The sequence below is a fragment of the Centruroides sculpturatus genome, unplaced genomic scaffold (assembly GCF_000671375.1).
Source record: "Centruroides sculpturatus isolate CEXI.00-Female unplaced genomic scaffold, Cexi_2.0 scaffold492, whole genome shotgun sequence".
Lineage (NCBI taxonomy): Eukaryota > Metazoa > Arthropoda > Arachnida > Scorpiones > Buthidae > Centruroides > Centruroides sculpturatus.
The window spans coordinates 367,516-386,743 of NW_019385105.1; the positions used below are offsets into that span (position 1 = coordinate 367,516).

The 19,228-nt window shown below is 35.5% G+C and overlaps 2 protein-coding genes across 2 annotated transcripts; both read right to left on the bottom strand.

Moving 5' to 3' along the window:
* Positions 1-5,862: 5,862 nt before the first annotated feature.
* LOC111634787 (nucleosome assembly protein 1-like 1) lies at positions 5,863-7,232 on the bottom strand. Its single transcript, XM_023379621.1, has one exon. The coding sequence runs from the start codon at positions 6,967-6,969 to the stop codon at positions 5,977-5,979; it is 993 nt and encodes a 330-aa protein (XP_023235389.1). The 5' UTR covers positions 6,970-7,232; the 3' UTR covers positions 5,863-5,976.
* Positions 7,233-16,464: 9,232 nt separating this feature from the next.
* On the bottom strand, positions 16,465-17,594 carry LOC111634772. The gene is made up of 2 exons (XM_023379610.1): positions 16,883-17,594; positions 16,465-16,494 (listed from the first exon to the last, which is right to left on the bottom strand). The coding sequence occupies exons 1-2, from the start codon at positions 17,483-17,485 to the stop codon at positions 16,465-16,467; spliced, it is 633 nt and encodes a 210-aa protein (XP_023235378.1). The 5' UTR covers positions 17,486-17,594.
* Positions 17,595-19,228: the final 1,634 nt, after the last annotated feature.

A 19,228-nucleotide genomic window follows, 5' to 3' on the forward strand; every position in this document is an offset into this window, starting at 1 on the left:
CGAACGATCAGGGAGACATATTAATAGTCTTCACGGTCTTGCCAACAGATAAATATTATGTTTGGAAGAATTACTCGTGTTTAAAACTACTCAATCATTACTGCATTTGCTGTATAATTTGTTGGCAACGTCCGAGATGAGAGGAGAATTCGGCATTTACCTCAAATTTACGATCCTATTGTATTTTTACCTTTCGGCTTCATTCACGGTTTCTCAGAAGATATATCTCCACGCAAATATCTTATAAATTCATTTAGTTACCGAAAAATGCTTCAGTTTTGTGTATAAATTGGTTAATGTGTAGAAGAATGCTTTGTTTTGCCGAAAGACTCCATCCACTATCGAAAAAAAAAATAAGTGCCATAGATTAATTAAAGGGTCTTTAAAAAAAAATGGGCTTCAATCTCGAACCTCCTCCTGTTAAGAAAAGAAAAAAAAAAATGGCGGAAAATACATTTAGTTTATCGTTGGTGTCTATGTTTAATCTGGCAGATTTATCGCCGCAATATTTTCTACACGTTGATCCATTTTGGATCCTGTCAATTATAATTCCGAATAAGTAAATCTGTATATTAAAAAAAAAAAAAAAAAGAATTAAGTGTAAAAGAAGAGCAAACGGTCAAGTATCGGCACGACGTCTAGCAACGTTTGGAGATGAAAGGGGAGGATAAATTGCACGTGACATCCGATAAGGACAAGAGAGGACGCTAACCTAGCATCTAGCGAGACAAAGGTGTGATAGTATTTCTCTCCAGCAGTCACTCTGGAATGGATGTTCTCAGTTGCACCCAACGGGGAGATGAGTATTTTTGGGACTTGGTTAACTGAGGGTGAATGGGACAAGAAGGAAAAGAATGTTTTTTCGACCCGAAAAAGTTTTCTTGGAAAACCTTAAAGAATTATTTTTACTAATTTATTCTTCTTTTCTAGTGCACAATAAATAAATAAATAAATAAAAAAGACACTTCGGTGTATCAAATTGCTAAAGAGAAGTGAGGTAATTTCTTTAGTTAATTTGAAANTAACAACTTACATTTATTTTCTTTAAACATCAAATGGAAGTATTTATAACTATTAACACCTATTAAATATATGTAAAGCATTACAAATTTACAAAATGAAAAATATAAACTGGAACAGGATTCTTTTAATTAAAGTTTACGATAACGCAACATTTGGTTGCGTCATATACTTTTTAAATGTAAAAATTATTTTTAAATAACCATCTCGGAAATTTGAGATATGATGAATGCATCACAAAAATAATATTCTTCATCAAAAGAATTTCTTTTATTATAGAATAATTAGAATATTTGAAATGATATAACTCTTTCCATTATCTGGAAAATATCTAGCATCAAATATACAAATATAACATGGTGAAAATTTAATACATTTATAAAATTAATCTACTCATTTTATACATCAGTGTTTACAAAATAACATTTGTACTCATATCTGAGATTTTTATTAGTTATATAATAATCACTTTTTATCCAAAAGTAATTGCACTAACATATTTTAAGATATATATATATATATATTAATAGATAACAATATGGCTTACTCAAATGTTTTCCAAATAAATCACAACAATGTGAATCTTATTAACAAATAAACAGTGTGGTCTGTTCACAAACAATACACATTTTAACTGTATCGTAGTTTCTTCTCAAAATAAATTGTAGCAAAGTTATGTGGACGTCTGCAAAATAAATAATATGCCACATTAATAATGCTGGATGTAAATTGCATGCCACTGGCATTCTGTATGAATTGCAAACTTCAAAATGTCACGCGGTTTCTAACAACTCACAAACAATTCCTGACCTCAAGACGGAGATTCATGCATTATTGGCGGAATCAGGCTACAATTATGTGGCAGTGTCATAAGCAATTTTGTGCAAAGAGTGCGTGTCACCAGAGTTGTGAGACACTATCTTCCACAGACAAAAATGACTTACCACTGAAATGGGTTGTAATTTTACTTTATATTGAATTAAAAACATTCACAGTTGTTCAATAAATGATGTATTTAATTCCACAATTAAATCCAGCACTATTAATGGGAGATCCTATATATCTTGAGTTTATTTGGCGGTTCTGCAATAAGAGAGTTTTAGCTTCCTGTGCTTATTGAAAACATTGCATTAGTAAAGGTGTCTTTCCCACAATACTCAGAAACATCTCTGGTACTATTTCCAGATTCTCATTGATAAAGGCTTTACTGTAAGGCAACGACAACTGATCATGTCATGGTAACGAGGGGAGGAAAGGTTGTAAGGATAAGACAAACGCTTTNAAATTCTATAATAATTAGCATTCACGAAACAAGATTAGCCTGTTTACCTAGCGCAAGCGAACGACGTATAGAATGCAGCCTACTTAATCACACGCGTTTATTTATTTATTTATTTATATTCTCTTTATTTAATCAGGTTTTTAAAATATTTTGATGATTTTTATGAAGAAAAAATAAAAGAATAAATCGCCAGAAAGACAGAATTGTGTCTATATAAAGCACGCGACGCGACTACGCGCCTATCTCGTCCAAACAAACATGGCGCCAGATAACACGAAACGTACGTTCCACGAATATAAATTACTGTAAAATACAATTACTTAATTATGCCACGATTTTATTAGATTTTTAATAAAATGTATTTATTAAAGAATATATAATTTAATCCAGAAACAATGGCGATTGTTTATAGATCCTTCACATTACTGTCATATTATAAAACTGGATAATTACAATATATACAGATGTAATGGTATGACCTACATGGAAGAAATGACAGTAAAATGTCGACAGTTTTCCAACAATTTATAAACTAAACGTGCTTTTTAAAGCCATTTGTAATTGGCAAACACTGCGGTACACAAATCAAATTGACATTACAACAAAAGTTACATAATACTGAGTCATTCGACGGATAGACATTCGAGTTAACTGCATTTTCTTCATTAAATAGACTCAAAACTGTTAATTACAGGGGGAAAAACTATAAAATTTAATCATTTATTTAATTACTCCTTCATAAAATTCATTTTAGAGATAAATATTTGTGAAAAATACAAGAAATTAAGCTCTAGATTAATTTTAATCCCTTTTTTTTTATTGTAAAATATTGTTTTAAAACTTATTTTTTAAGCTCTTATTCTTATTTTCTGTGTCTAAAAATATAAACAAAAGACAATAAAATCTTAAATAAGTGTGGCTTAAAAAGGATGCAAACTGGTTACGTATTAATTACGTTTTTTTTCACCACGTTCCCCTTTCATTATCGTTACTGACATATTAATGAGTCGTACGTACGTATGCCTGTCCTTTTGTTTCGTATGTAAACTATCAAATTTTGTGAAAATTTTTGATGAAAAAAATTTTTTATACATTGTTTTAAGAGTACCCTTTTCTCTAAGGATCGAAATGTAACAATATTTACATAATACAATTCAATTTTGCGTTCTCTGACGCATTCTCCTGGTTACTGGTATATGAGAAGGGACCCGAACCAGTTACAAAGTGGGCCTACCCTCTCTGTAAGCGATAATAACACACCAAAAAAAAATCATTCAAAAAACAGTCTTTGTTTTTTTAATATAAAAGACTAAATTTTAGGGCCTTTTTGTGTCTGGCTAACTAAATGGCTCTATTCTATATAGAGTCAATAGGGCCTTTTATTTACAGCACCTCAAAAAATTAGTCATTTCATTGCATATATTCTATAATAAGAACCTTTTGTTTTTGTCAGATTTTAACATTTATAATAAAATACAATACGATTTTTAACATTATTTTCTTTTGTTCTAGTAAGCCGAGGGCCTCAAAAAGTTAATTAGGACCTATTAAATATTGCCTATGGCAATATTTCAGAGGCCCGTTCCTATGTGTAGTCAAGAGATCCCTGCTCAATACCTTTACAGGCATTACAAATATTTGTAAGACGTAAGAAAAAAAATTAAGTAGTAAGCGTGAGATGAGGCCTCTAAGAAGGTGAGGCCTGGCCGTAATCAGATATGCGCTTGCGTTAATGCAGTATGTTTATAGTAATTTATTAATTAAAGTACACAGTTAACATATTAGAAAGTAAAATATTATTGTTATTAATTAAGTTTACTGTTAAAAGAATATAAAAATAAATTAATTTTGCTCCTTAATTTATCAAAACCAGAGTTTAAAAATTAAATTTTTTTTAGTAGAAAAGAATTTCTTGTTAAATTGTATTACAATAAAAGTAGATTATTATAGATACAGGAACAATATGGCGTATGTTACCGTGGTGCCATCTGTGAACAAATAGACAAAGTAATTTCTGAATTAACTCAATTAATTTGTCAAGAGCAGTCAGGACCCCAGTATATATTGAAAATAGTTTTCTTAATACACAAAAAACACAGCAGGATAAATAATTTGTAATCAATGTTTCGAGGGCTTTACATTTACGATAACCTCAAATATCAAGGAGAAAGAAAACACATTCTTTGTGTTTTCTTCTCTTTAATTTCGGCGAGTTTCTTTAAAAATTCTTAATTTATATTATTTAAATTAGATAAGACAAGAGAAAAAACAATTTTAAATGATTTATTGAGGAGATAAATTTCTCTCTCCTCTATCCTAGTAATGCTAAGAAGGAAATCGCATTAACAGTATAGAAAAATATGGAAAAAATGTCGGAAGTGGGCAATTTTTGTTTTATGTTCGATTACAAAGAACAATTGAGGATGTGAGGAAAATTATCTGACATAATATATTACTTTTCTTGCAATATTTAATCAATGTTACAGGATTTTGCCTACTTTATATCAGAGATTTTATGTAAGCATTCGCTTCGAGAGTCTCTTGTTTTAAGAGTTTCGCAAAGATAAACAAATAAAAAGAAATCTAGCGACGAACTGCGTAACTTTTCCGACTGTTATGTGATTTTATTTTTAAAATATTATATGAAATATAAAATATAATAATATTGAAATAAAATCGTGTGTGGTGCCATCTGTTATGAGTTTTTGTTATAAAAAGCTTCTATATTTTTAATTACTATAAAATTGCAAAAGGCTTAATTTATTAAAAAAAAAATTTTTCATTAAGTCCCACTCGAGATATAACACGTGACCATTTTCTATCTCTTTACCCTTCGACCTTTCACCGCTGAAATTTAATAGCACCAATTCCCCTTATACACAAGCTATCGTGCCAAACTTCTTTACTTAATCTTTACCCCCATTCTGAGATATTGAACGAAATAAATCCCTTTAATCACGAACAAAGCCCATTTAATCAGTGTAGGAAAGTAGAAAAGTAAACTTAGAAAATATTTGCGGAAGTTTTTAGACAGTTTATTTACATGATTAGTAAATGGGCTTATAAAAACAAATTCGTATGACAATCCTAAAAAAATCCCTCTCTTTCCGCCCTGTGAACTTGTAAAAGGCCTCCAATGATCATTACGAATTCGGCCAAGCTCACGTTAAAAGGCAACGTAACTCTTGGCAAGCCTGTCAAGTGGGGTGCCTTCCAGAAGGATTTTCTATCTGACTGTCCCCTATTTAAGTGTTAGACACGTGAAAAAACTTCGAAAAACTTCACGTGACTAATTTGTGATGGAGCATGAACCCTCAACCAGGTAACATCGTTTAGTGGTTTGATCCATTCGGCAATAATGGTTGGAGCTCCATTATGTGCCACACGGGGTGGACTGGCACATAATGGAGGAGGCCGGGTGATGACGAAGTCTAATGTATCTGGATTAACATATCCATGAAAATTTCTGGACTCCAAGCCACCCGGAAAAAGGGCTGGTGTCTTTACATTCTTCGTTTTCCGACCTTCATTAATGTTTATGTCTGTTTATTTTATAAGCTCAGACAAACATGGAATGTTGAAAAGATATTTTATTTACTGAATTTTATGAATAACAACAACACGAAAAAAAATTTAATTATTATAAATATTCAAAAATAATTTTGAAAAGTACATCAGTTTTGTCTCTTACGAGATCTTGGTTGATGATTTCTATAATTTTCATCATGGCTTTCATCAGAAGAATCATCGTCATCCTCATCCTCATCCTCATCACTACTATCCTCAACTTCTCCTGTGTAATAAAGAATTGCGTTTGGTATGAGTTTCTCTTTAAAATACTGTCCAATCTCGAAATCCTTTAGTAACTGTTCATTAGTTTCCGGTGTTTCAGACTGAGGAGGATTGAAAAAATTAAAGAAAGATTCTTTTCGAATGAGTTTAGTTATATAAAAGGGAATCGATCTGAATTCATTCGTTACTTTTTTCTTAATGGTGGTTAAAACAATATTCATCCCTTCTTTCCAATCGATTTTGCATCCTTTGCATCTAACAATCTCTGGTCCTGAGAAGGAGCAAGGTTCTTTACAATCAACCTTACATTCCATTTCGTAATCCTTAGTCAGGATCGTATTATAAAAATATTTGTTAGGTTCAAAATGAAATTCGAGTCGAAATTTCAATGGATTTTCTTGCTCGTATTTTAATCTGACATCTTTCAGATGCTGAAGGACGGCTTCATCGTCATCATCGATTAATTTATACAAAACGTTTGAATTCAAAAATGCACCCAACCAGAAATCGGGTATTCCATTTTGTTGTTTAGATTTATCAGTTTCGTCGTTCGAAACAGTTTTTTCGTTTATTTCTCCCTTTATGATTCTGAATCTTTCTTTATATAATTCTTCGTACACAGAAGCATATTTAATTTGCAAGTTACAAGCTTCTTCGTAGAATTTAGCCTCTTGGATTAGATAATCCACTTGTAATTTGTGAAGAGCTTCAACTTTCATTCTGATGTCAGGATCAAATCTTTCAAAAATTTTCACGACAGCAGTATTGTTACCAATTGCTTCCTCCTCGTTAACTCTTTCTTCGTTCAAGATTTCTACAGATTCTGAGCCTTTGCCTTTCTCTTCAATCTTTATACCAAATTCACAATCTCCCATCTTTAAATCGGAAATTTTCACTTCTCTACAAAAGCTTTCGAATATTTTAATTCTTTTAATCGAATACCGTTTTATAATTTTCTAAAATCACGCCATCTGTATTTTAAAATGTTGGAATTTATATTTTTCTTAGAAAAAAGAATTGGATTTGATTCACTTGGATGATGTGCCAAGGGGGAGAGGTACCTCCTGGAAGATTTTCTATGGAAAACGGGTTTGTATTTAAGTGTTAGACCAAGACTTCATTAGAGTAAAATCCCTTGCCGTAATTTTTCATACCTTTGCATTCAATACATAATACAAAATACATAATTATACCCATAATACATAATTATGTACTAATACAGTACTAATACCCCCCCCATAATACAAAATACCCAGTCAGTAAGACCTTCACGTTTTTATAAAGCTGTATATTGAAACAGTCGCAAACTGAACTATAACATATCCATAATGTAAGCGAGTGGTTGATAATAAGATACTACAAAAGGAAATTGTTGTGCCACATTGTTGCATAACGTAACATCAACGTTATTGATGTTACGTTATATCAATAACGTTGATATAACGTAAAACTCTAAACAGAAACAGATGTTTCTGTTTAGAGGTAATAGTAGTGGCGTCCTATCTTTTCGATAGTCGTGCCATAAATATTTTATATACTCCAGAAACACTATAAGTAGGCCTATTCCTATTATTTATAAGTGTCAAATATAATCGCGAGCCGGGACTTTTTATTGAATTTGGCTTGTAGTAGTATTTTTGGCGGAGCGGTCAAGGTGGCAACATACAGCTCTGGGGGATCTGGGATCGAGTCCGGAAGGATCAAATAATCACCAAGAATTTTTCGGAGGGTAGTCCGTTTGATATGTCGGGTCCTGTCCCTCGCCGTCCCATTGCGGGCCTGGCCGAACCCATAATGGGCTTGCAAAAAGAGGCCCTCAAGTGCCCACAAGGTGGAAAGTTATAAAAAAAAAAGCATTTTTGGAATCACTACATTAAAATGAAGAATCAATAGTTAACTGCTTACCAACTGAATAATTTGATTTTCATAACATATATTAATCATAAATTTAGATAGAGCAAGTCCATTTACGGTTTCATCAGAATCAAAAAGTCCATTTATATTAGTACTAGTAGCCCGGGACGCCCCCTAGTGGGCGTTATTTACAAATTTCCATGAGGCACGGTTCCTTTGACTTTTTTGTTTTTATCAATATGCTGTACAGTTCCGTTAAAGTCGCAATGGTAAGATTTACCCTCCGAATGAAGGGGTGGCAACCCTCCAAACTGTAGCCCCCTGTGCGAACAATAAAGTCAAAGGAACCATACCCCTACTCGCGACCCTTCGCGAGATATAAGCCCGTGAAAATTCGCGTACGTCATTTCCGGTCACGTGACATCGTGGTCAAAAGGGAGCCTACCGCGCGAAAAAAAAATTAACGCGCGCTCGTCCACACTCGGGGGGGTCACCGACCCGCTCATTCGCAGGGTAAATTGTGGCAAACAGGCGGTCACATGACCCGTAGAATAATTTTCGGAGGGCTATATCTCGAGAAGGGTCGCGCGTAGGGGCATGGTTCATTAGACATTTATTGTTCGCACAAAGGGGGTCGCCACCCCTTCATTCGGAGGGTAAATCTTACCGTCCCAATCGCGTCATACGGATCTATATTTCTATCTATTAAACTTTCTATAAATACTTTAAAATAGTTTAATTTGCTTATTTACCTTCGTTTGTANAAAATACTTATATTAAACATTTAGATATATTTTATTAAAACAGATAAAAAATTTTATATTATTTCTGTATTTTTCTTTTAGGTATTCTGGGATTTATAAAGTACGGCTGTTATTCAAGCAAACTTAATGAAAATAACACAGCAATGACTTGTTATAAAAAACATTTAGGAAAGATTTTGACTTTTCCAATTGTGAAAGCAGCAATTATTATTATTTTTCTCTTGTATCTCGCTGGAGGAATCTACTTTACTAAATATATACAGCCTTCTACAGGTATCAAAACGGCATATAACGACAATTCTTACATGTTAAACTTCTTTAGCGATGAAAATACGTTCTATTCGCAATATCGAGATAGAGTCCAGATAATTGTTACATCATCATTGGACTACTCCAATCCAAACATCCAGAATAATCTAGAGAAATTAACGACAGAACTGGAGAATTCTCCTCATATGGCCGGAAGTAATTTCACGGAATCGTGGCTGAGACTATATCTGAAATCCATTAAAAATCCACAGTTTTGGATTTCTCTCAGAGGATACAATTTGAGTCGACCCGAAGACTTCACCGATGCTTTACGCAAAGTATTTCTTAAATTCAAGTGGGCCAAACGCTTTAACGAAGACATTGTATTCAGTGACGATGGCACTAAAATATTAGCTTCCAGATTTTTCATTCAAGCAAAATTAGTTGATAATTCGCTGAAAGAAAATGAAATTTTTATCAATCTGTGGAATATAATAGATAAATATAATCTCCCGGTATATTGTTACAATTATCGATATATACCCTTTGATTATATCCTTATGGCAGTTCCCACAGCAACTCAATCAATAGCCGTTAGTTCTTGCGTGGTAATTTTGATATTTCTCATTTTCATACCAAACGTGTTTTGTGCATTTTGTATTGCTCTCACAATAGCTTGTATTGAAGTAGTAACTATAGGATATATGTCCGTATGGGGTGTTACATTCCATCCATTTGGGACAATTTTTTTAATAGTGATCACCGGATTTTGTACAGATTATGCAGCTCATATATCGTACGCGTATGCAAAGAGTAAAGGAAAGAATCCGAATGAAAAACTACAAGATTGTTTGGATACTGCTGGTCAGGCTATTGTGCAAGCTTGTCTTTCATCGCTTTTGGGCATTGCTCCATTAATATTTGCTCCGTATGAATATTTAAAGGATATGTTTAAAATAGGTTTTATATTTCTTATTTGTTCCATAATTCAAGGACTGTGTATTCTTCCAATAATGTTATCATTATGGGACAGTTTCCTGTTACTATGTAAAAGTGGTGACCGGAGGCGATCTGACGAAGAGTTTTCGGATCTTCCGAATACGAATGAAGAATTGTTAAAATAATATATTATTATGTAGTCGTAGTTAAAAAGTGCAAGAGAAATAAAAAAAATTATGATAAATTTTCTTATTTAATTCTATATTATAAAGGTATGTTTGTTTTACTTATGATTCGTTTAAACGGAAGCAAACTTGTTACAAATAATGAATTAATATATTCCAATGAGATCATAAACGTTATTTAAAACATTTGAAATCTCAGAAAGCTTGAATATTCTATGCGACCTTTGACATCTGATAATGCCACATTATTCGAACGTGTAATTTAAGCTATGTCTATGTATTTTTAAAAATGTCTATTAATTTGTTCTGATTACTTTTATAACGTTATTTGCACTTTAGTACAGGTTATTGTTTACTGAAATTTTAAATACATGTGAAAATTTAAAGGTGTTCCTCACCGGATTCGCTTCAAGGTCTCCCATTATTGTTTCAATAACTGAAACTATAACATTTTTATGCCTATGTATTCATCAACATTTAAGATGGCTGCGCACATCAATAAGCTTTCTGTATTCTCTAGCAAAATTCTTTGCTATAAGGAATCGCGAATGTATTTATATCCCGAAACCTATAATTTTATGGTGGTATTTATGACAGATGCGGTATAGAATATTTGTATCTACAAAGAAGCAGTAAAATATATACTGTAATATCCTTATAATATCTCAGAAGAGAATCTAAATATACGCATCTACACTAATAGAATGAATTTTATAACAGATTTAAAAAGCCTTTATTTATAATTCGAGTATTTACATCAAGGAAAATGAGAGGCATAATAACTAATGTGCAAGCGCGACATGGGCTTACGTATTGCCAAGTATATGATTATAGTGCACGCGAACATGGGCTCGTATGCCAGCCGAGTATATACAAGAGGATATGTGCATATACAGTACAATAAAAGCGCGTACATGGGCACTCATGCCAGCCACGCGGGTTACAATCAGGAGTAGAGAGCGCGTTACATGGGCTCGTATGCCTGCCGAAAAAGACAATATATACAAAGGTACTGGAGTATGCGCGTACATGGGCTCGTGTGCCAGCTACGTGTATTACATAGAGAGATGTGTACATGGGCACTTGGGCCAAGTATAGACATTTTAGAGGTTACCTGATGGTAAGGTAGACTGTTGACGTGGTGGACGTCCATGTGGGTTTAGATGATGTCTGTTGATATCGTTACTCCATCTGATGGTGTCACTTATCATCAGCTTCTTCATCAGCTTGGAGTAGTTGCGGTGGATCCCCAGGCGCTGGAGGGTGGCTTCATTGGTGTAGTCGTACCCTCCCAAGGCGCCTATGACGAATGCGCTGATATGGGTGTTGTATCCTAGTTGTCGGAAGTGTTGGGCAAGGGAACTATACTTGCGTAGCTTTTCATCCCGGGCTGTCTGGAAGGCGTCGGCTCCGTTTTCAAATGGTACTGTGACGTCCACGATGGTGGCAGATTTAGAGGCATCGTGGACGACGACCATATCTGGGCGGCAGTTTTCATTAAAGCCGGGGACACGCTGATTGACATATACTTTTGCATCTCTGGGTCTGAACGCCGATACAATGCGGTTGAGAATCGCATTATGTCTCCGTGTGATGAGGTGGAAGTTTGGCGGGCAGTGGCAGAGTACATGCGCAAGAGTCTCCCGCTGGTAACCGCAACGACGACACCTCTTTGTGTCGCTGCCAAAGCGCTTGTGACCACGAAGTGCAACCGTGCTCATCCGGGCTCGGTGGATAAAGAACCAGTCCGAGAACCGGGTGTAATGGCCATTGTTCATGAAGTGGTTGCTCACTTCGCTAGTGGTGGTGACTTTGTAGGCCTTTCCTTGATCAGGTTTGGAGGTTAGACTATGATGATAATGTTCTTTAAGGAGGCCACAGAGAGTGCGCTGGCAGTTTTGGGCGTTTATTAGATTGTCCCCAGTGGAGATGACGGGCAGATTGTCTGGACCGACTGTCCAGTGGATGTTAATTCGTTTTTTGAGGCGCCTGGTTGCCATGCGCAACCTGGTCCAGACTGAGGTTATGTCTTTACTTGGGCGGCCGAATTCTTCCTCCATGGAGCCGTCCAAGTAGCGGCATAGGTCGTCGGCGTCGGCTGCCCTGCCGATTCTGAAGCTTACTACTTCTTCGAGTGCGCCACGAGAGATGTTGACAATATCAGGGTCTCTGGAGTGGAAGAGATAAGAAGCGTGACAGATTTGGGCGATATCTGCCAAGTGGCTGGTGGGGGTAATGTTAGTACCCCCCTGCTTGTAAGGGAGATGCACGATTTCAGTGCTAGCCCTTTGAGGAAGCCCCAGCCAGCGTTTCACGCAACGTTTGGTAATGCGGTCGATTTTATCAAGTGTCTTTTTCGGCGTCGTGCCAGCTGTGAGACAAAAGGCAAGTTTGGGCATAACGAAGGTATTTATGGCGTCTATCTTTTGCCACGGCGCCAATTTTGAAGAGTCCAGCTTTTCTATAGCCACTATGATGTTGTTCGTCGTGGCTGCCTCAGTGTCACATTTGGTGAAGCCGGTGGGGACACCAACATGTTAATAGACTATACCACAACACACCTAATCTGAAAGGGAAAGATACATTTACAGACGTTCTAAGTTAATAAGCTGGAATCTCAAACGAGTAAGTAAAATTACCATAATAATTAATACGGAAATGGTTGGTAATGATATAAAACAATAGAACTGTGAGTATGGAACGTATTCTATAGCGGTTTATTATACACTAGTAGCCCGGGACGCCCCCTAGTGGGCGTTTTAGCAGTATTACAAATTCCTATATGTTTAATGCACTTAATATATGAAAGTTGTGTGTGCTTAATTTTTAAGTTTGATGTACTTAATATATATAAATGTATACAACTGTTTCTTTGGTCTTGCCATGAAAGCTTTATATTATTATATTAAAAAATTAGCTTAACTATTTCAAACCCTATCGTTTTATCGTAGCGGTTCAAATCTATCCGGTTTTTCGTTATTCGTCCCCTAGTGAACATTACAGGCATTCCGTGACAATAATAAATTCCTATTACAAATATAATGAATTATTTATATTGTTATATTGACCAAATAATAATTTNTTGTTACTTACTCTACTTTTATCGTTGCTTTCCTGCAGGAAGGTTAATAAAGTTTTATAAAATTTAGAGTATTTAATAAAATTTTAAATATTTTCATTAACTAACGTTATTACCTACCAATTCTAAGCAATGTACGCTATGAATATGGAAATTCAGCGAATTTTCATGCTTATAAACACTAGTACAAAATGGACATTTATATGATTTATTTTCGCAGTGTTGAAGTTTATGATACTTCAATCTTGATTGCGAATGAAATCGTTTATGACATACATTACATTGAAACGACTTATCCTTTTCTGGTTTCTATTAAATAAGTAAGAATACAGTAAAAGTCAGTTAATCCACCACTTGATAATTTGAAATGCAAGATAATATCAATTTTCTAATTATAGTACAGATATATATAAAAAAGTAATAATCGATATAATGATATTTTTTTGCATGCTCCATGTGTTACAGTTTGCAGCTGTAATTAAAGGTAACATATAAGGAAACAAAATGTTTATATTATGAATAGTTATAAAAGATATCTTATTTTGACCTAGAAATAGTCTTTTAAATGTATGTGCAAATTGGAAAAAAATGTAATAAGCCAGAAGAAACAAACGATATGACTATCAAGAGCATTCTATAATTCTTCTCAAATTTTAAATGATGCATTTAGAGCCTGTACACACTAGGCGTTTTTCAATGCGTTAAACGCGCGCTTTTCAATTCAGTTTTATATAAATTCTATGTTGTACGAGTCACTTAGATTTTACTAATACATGAGCCGTTCACAGCCCGGCACACGTATTTGTAAAATCTAAGTGACTCGTACAACATAGAATTCATATAAAACGGAATTATCAACAGTATTATAGGGGGTCGACTTGTACAGTCAAATATTGTATAAATAGTCGAAATAACATAAAAATAATATATAGTATACATTATCTGGAAGGAAACTTGTGTTAACTTCGACCTACAGATGACTCATCCATTCCCCTCCAATTACAGTAATTAGAGACATAATGTAAATAATTGCTTTAAAAATAGCTGTTTTCTTTATTTTGTAGCTATAATTTACTAGTTATTATGTTATTTGATTTTTCTTAGACCAGAATATTTTTTATCAAAAGCTTCCAGTCGAAAAATTTACCGAAAGAATCGTTACTTTCGGATGTTGCGTAATCGCATGAAAAATCTTAATTAATCAGTTACTATATAATCTATTATTGTAAAAAGCATTAAAAAATTATGTAAAAAGTCAAATATTCACTATTAGAAGTAGGAATATATAAACGAACTTTGTCCGATATTACCTGAACCACACCACCCCCGCAGTTAGTCACGAAGGGAAAATGTATATTGTAACTTTACACTCTGAGGCTCCAGAGAAGTGCAGTTTGTCCAAAACATATCACTGGACATTATAAACTCAGAAAATAATACTGATCATTTTAAATCTTTATTAACGCTTTTTTTGAAAATGAAACTTTTTGATATATAGATAAATTTCGATCAAATGTGTTTAGATAAAAGTAAAATATTAAATGCTAACTAACTGCAAGAGAATATTCANTAATTTAATTTGAATGTTTTAAATATGACACACGATAGGGGCGCCTCTAGTGTCCGTTATCAAACGGTTACGGGACGGACGGACGGAAGGAAGGACGGATACATGTTGAATGGGTTATATATATAGATAATTTTTGCTTTTAATTAAATAATATTTACCATCAAATTATTTCCTAAATATTTCACTACATTCGTAGACTTATTAACACCGATATTTATGTCACCCTTAAGGATTTATAAGAGACTAGTAGCCCGGGACGCCCCTAGTGGGCATTCTTTACAAATTTCCATGAGGCACGGTTCCTTTGACTTTTTTGTTCCTAAGTATATGCTGTACAGTTCCGTTAAAGTCCCAATGGTTAGATTTACCCTCCGAATGAAGGGGTGGCAACCCTCCAAACTGTAGCCCCCTGTGCGAACAATAAAGTCAAAGGAACCATACCCTTACTCGCGACCCTTCGCGAGATATAAGCCCGTGAAAATTCGCCTACGTCATTTCCGGTCACGTGACATCGTGGTCAAACGCGATCATGCCGCGCGAAAAAAAATTAACGCGCGCTCGCCCACACTCGGGGGGGTCCCCGATTCGCTCATTCGCAGGGTAAATTGTGGCAAACAGACTGTCACGTGACCCGTAGAATAATTTTCGGAGGGCTATATCTCGGGAAGGGTCGCGCGTAGGGGTATGATTCATTAGACATTTATTGTTCGCACAAAGGGTGATTGCCACCCCCTTTATTCGGAGAGTAAATCTTACCGTCCCAATAGCGTCATATGGATCTATATTTCTATCTATTAAACATTCTATAAATACTTTAAAATAGTTTAATTTGTTTATTTACCTTCGCTTGTAAACCTCGATTTTAAATGTATCCGCCATTTTTTCAACAAATTTCCCGTGAGTCAATGCGCGACGTTCACTGACTTGTGAGTCACGGGATGTAAACGTGCGGCGCAAGTTAATCGAGTCATATAATAAGGCAAGGCAAGGCACATAATAATTATTTATACCATTCCGTGGTATAAATAATAAATTCCTGTTACAAATAAATATAATTTATTGTTAATTTAAAATCTTCGCTAGGGCGCCTCTAGTGACCGTTTTTGGCATCCGTTACGCGAACAGACAATACCCGTTGTATGGGTTATATATATACAGTAAAACCTGTCTATGGCGACCACCCACGGTTCCTTCAAAAAGTGGTCTTTTAGACAGGTGGTCGTCCAATAAAGGTGGTGCCGTAATACCGTATTTCCTTACGTATTTTGCGCACTTTTTAGCCATTTCTACTAAGCAAAACTCGCGGTGAGCAAAAATAAGCGAATTTTTTCAACCATAGGGCTATATTGGTATTGTATTTTATTCTTATCAGATAACTCGATTTATGGGAGTCGCCGTGATTTTATAAGACAGATTTAATACAATACAGTACACCCCCCCTATAACGCTTAGATACGTTCCACGCTAACCGAAAATTACGTTGTAGGCAGTGCTGTGCGATGTCTATAATTTTAACATCGATGTCAAACATCGATATTTGACTAAGCATCGATGCTAAATTTCGATGTCGGATTTCACATCGATGTTTGATCGATGCCCATTGGAACATCGATGTTCAATCAAGATAAACTCAAACAATTTAAAAAAAAAAAAACTNTTGAAAATGAAACTTTTTGATATATAGATAAATTTCGATCAAATGTGTTTAGATAAAAGTAAAATATTAAATGCTAACTAACTGCAAGAGAATATTCAACGATCTGTATAGAAAAATTGTTGTAGAAAGATTAAAAAAATGCAGACACCAAGTGTTTGCATTCTTCAGAAAGTACTTCCGGATGTTGTCTATTCGCTGGAAAAAATTCATTCATTGCTAATTATATTTGAATATTGTAATATTCGTTTAAAAATATGTATATAGTGTCTAATACAGTGTTTCCCAATCTTTTTTGTGTTATGCCCCACCTAAGCCTTTCTAAAATTCCCATGCCCCCCTAACATATACAGTGGCTATACCAGACATGGCCAATATACGGCTTGTGCAATGAATTTATGTGGCCCACGATTAATCTTCTAATATTATCTACTCAAGTCCGAATAGCTCAATGAAAAATTCTGATGCTTAAAAAAAAAAAAAAAAANCCGAGCTAATCGTTCGATTCTCTGACTAAGGGATTCTATTTGTGCCTGGAGCTCGCTTAACTGGGCTTGTGTATTATCGGGGCCTTTTTGGACTTCGTCGACGTTCGCGTGCGTTACCTCTCCTATTTTGTCGGCCATGATGGCCAAGTTTTCTAACCCGTCGTCGGAGGCTGCCAGGATCGCCTGGGTCTGTTGCGGCAGTCGTTGTAGCCATAAGGTTTTTAGAAAGTCTTCCCCTAATTTATTGTTGGCTAACTGCCTCATTTTTCTTAATACATGTGATGGCTTTTCGTCTCCCAACGCGATATCCGAGAGTAGCGCTTTGATTCTCCTTTGTTCCGAGTCTGAGAAATCGGCGAGCAGTCTGGCCTTAAGCGTATTATAACGGTTTTCGGCCGGTGGGTTGAGGACGATGTCGCTTACGTAGTTCAAAACATCGGAGTTGAGAGCAGACACGACAGAGTAGTACTTGGTACTGTCCTTTGTGATGCCCGAAATGGCAAACTGGGCCTCTATATTAGCGAACCACAACTCTGGAGTCTTGTCCCAAAACGGAGGTAGTTTGAGGGCCACTCTGTTCACTTCTGCGGTGGGTTCGGGCTCTGCCATCTTTGTTCGGCTGCTTGACCGGCGTGGAAGAGAAAAAGAGGCCTACCTGTATTTCCGTAAATGGCGTCTGGGCTTGGGAAGGTTCGGTGTTGAGCTCCCACGTTGTCGGATCACGTTCGGCTCACCAGTNTAGGGACTAGGGACTTGCGTAGGAGTAACGTAAGTAACCTAAATTAAGAAAGAACAGGTACAGATAACTTAGCTCTATTTGATACGTGTACGATCGTACATGCAAAAAAAAAAAGTCGACAGGGTTTTTTTTTACTATTTCCGCCCTGTGGGCACTAAGAGAGCCTTTTATAGCAGGCCCATTATGGGTTCGGCCAGGCCCACAATGGGGCGTCCGGGTGGTGAGGGACGGGGCCTGACATATCCGAACAGACCACCCCCCGAAAAATTCCTAGGGATTCCTTGACCCGTCCGGATTCGATCCCGGGTCCCCCAGAGCGGTAGGCTGCCACCTTGACCGTTGGCCATCCGGCCTCAAAGTCGACAGGTTGCGCGCCATAAGTCGGCGTAAACAGACTAACATGGCAGAGTTGCGGATGAGTTTCAATGAGTGTGAGTTCGTTAACTGTTAAAATAGTGTAAATTTGTAAACATATTTGCGAGAACTTTGTTTCATCGCAATTTCGCAATTTCACAATTTCTACGAAATTCCCGGACTGTCCGGGTGAAAACCGAACAGGTGGTAACAATAGAGAGGTTGAGGCGCAAGTTCAAACATTAAACGTGTACGGGTAGCAGAAGTACACGTTACACGTTTCAAATCCAAGTAAAAATCGTACAGGCACCCGTTCATAACATCACGTGACTCAATGAACATCGCGCATTGACTCACGGGAAAAAAGTTGAAAAAAATGGCGGAAGCATTTTGCACTGTGGAATATGAGGAAAGGTAAATAAACAAATTAAACTGTTTTAAAGTATTTATATGATGTTTAATAACCCTAAATAATTATTTTTTTACTATAATTAGCGTCGTGTTAACTCCGAAGAACAGGAAAGTCCAAATGCGGTTTTCTTGTTTCCACGACATACTTCTATTAAGAGAAGTAGTGGCGATAAATCCGTATGCATATGACAATCCGAAAGATGCTTGGAAAAATATAGCGGAAAATTTAAGGACGTTTTACACCGTCGACTGTAGAAGATGCCGAGAAAGAACAAGTTTACTTCTACAGTATTATGAGAAGGTAGTAGACGACCATCTTGCCTTCCAGATATATAGTATGTTACAAAAGTGTAAGAACACAAATTCTGTTAGCATAGAGTTTATTACTTCTTTAATTTCATTCTTAATTTCATCCCATGTATCCATTATTGCAATTTTCAATTGATTTACAGATTCATATTGTTTCCCATTTTGATAAACAATGGCTGCTAAAATCCACCATAAATTTCCAATGGGATCTAAATCTGGACAACATGAAGGCCAGTTAATATTACATCAATATTTTCTTTTTTAAATCAATTTTTTGTTGACATTAGGACATGAATGGGAGCATTATCTTGTTGAAACTACCATTTATGACCTCTAATTAAACCACCAAATGTAATCATATTTTTGTCAACAAATACTAAATTAGTTTTACCTTCCAATCCATCCTATTTACCTCCAAAACTATCCCAAATTATTATAGACCCATGGCTTATTTTAAATCTGCTTTCTCTTAAATCATGCCAATAATATGAAAACCCATCAGGGCCATATAAATTAAAGTTCTCATCACTAAACATTAT

Bases quoted from the DNA above. Each gene is read 5' to 3' on its own strand.
- LOC111634772 (XM_023379610.1), bottom strand. From the start codon at position 17,485: ATGGCAGAGCCCGAACCCACCGCAGAAGTGAACAGAGTGGCCCTCAAA.
- LOC111634787 (XM_023379621.1), bottom strand. From the start codon at position 6,969: ATGGGAGATTGTGAATTTGGTATAAAGATTGAAGAGAAAGGCAAAGGC.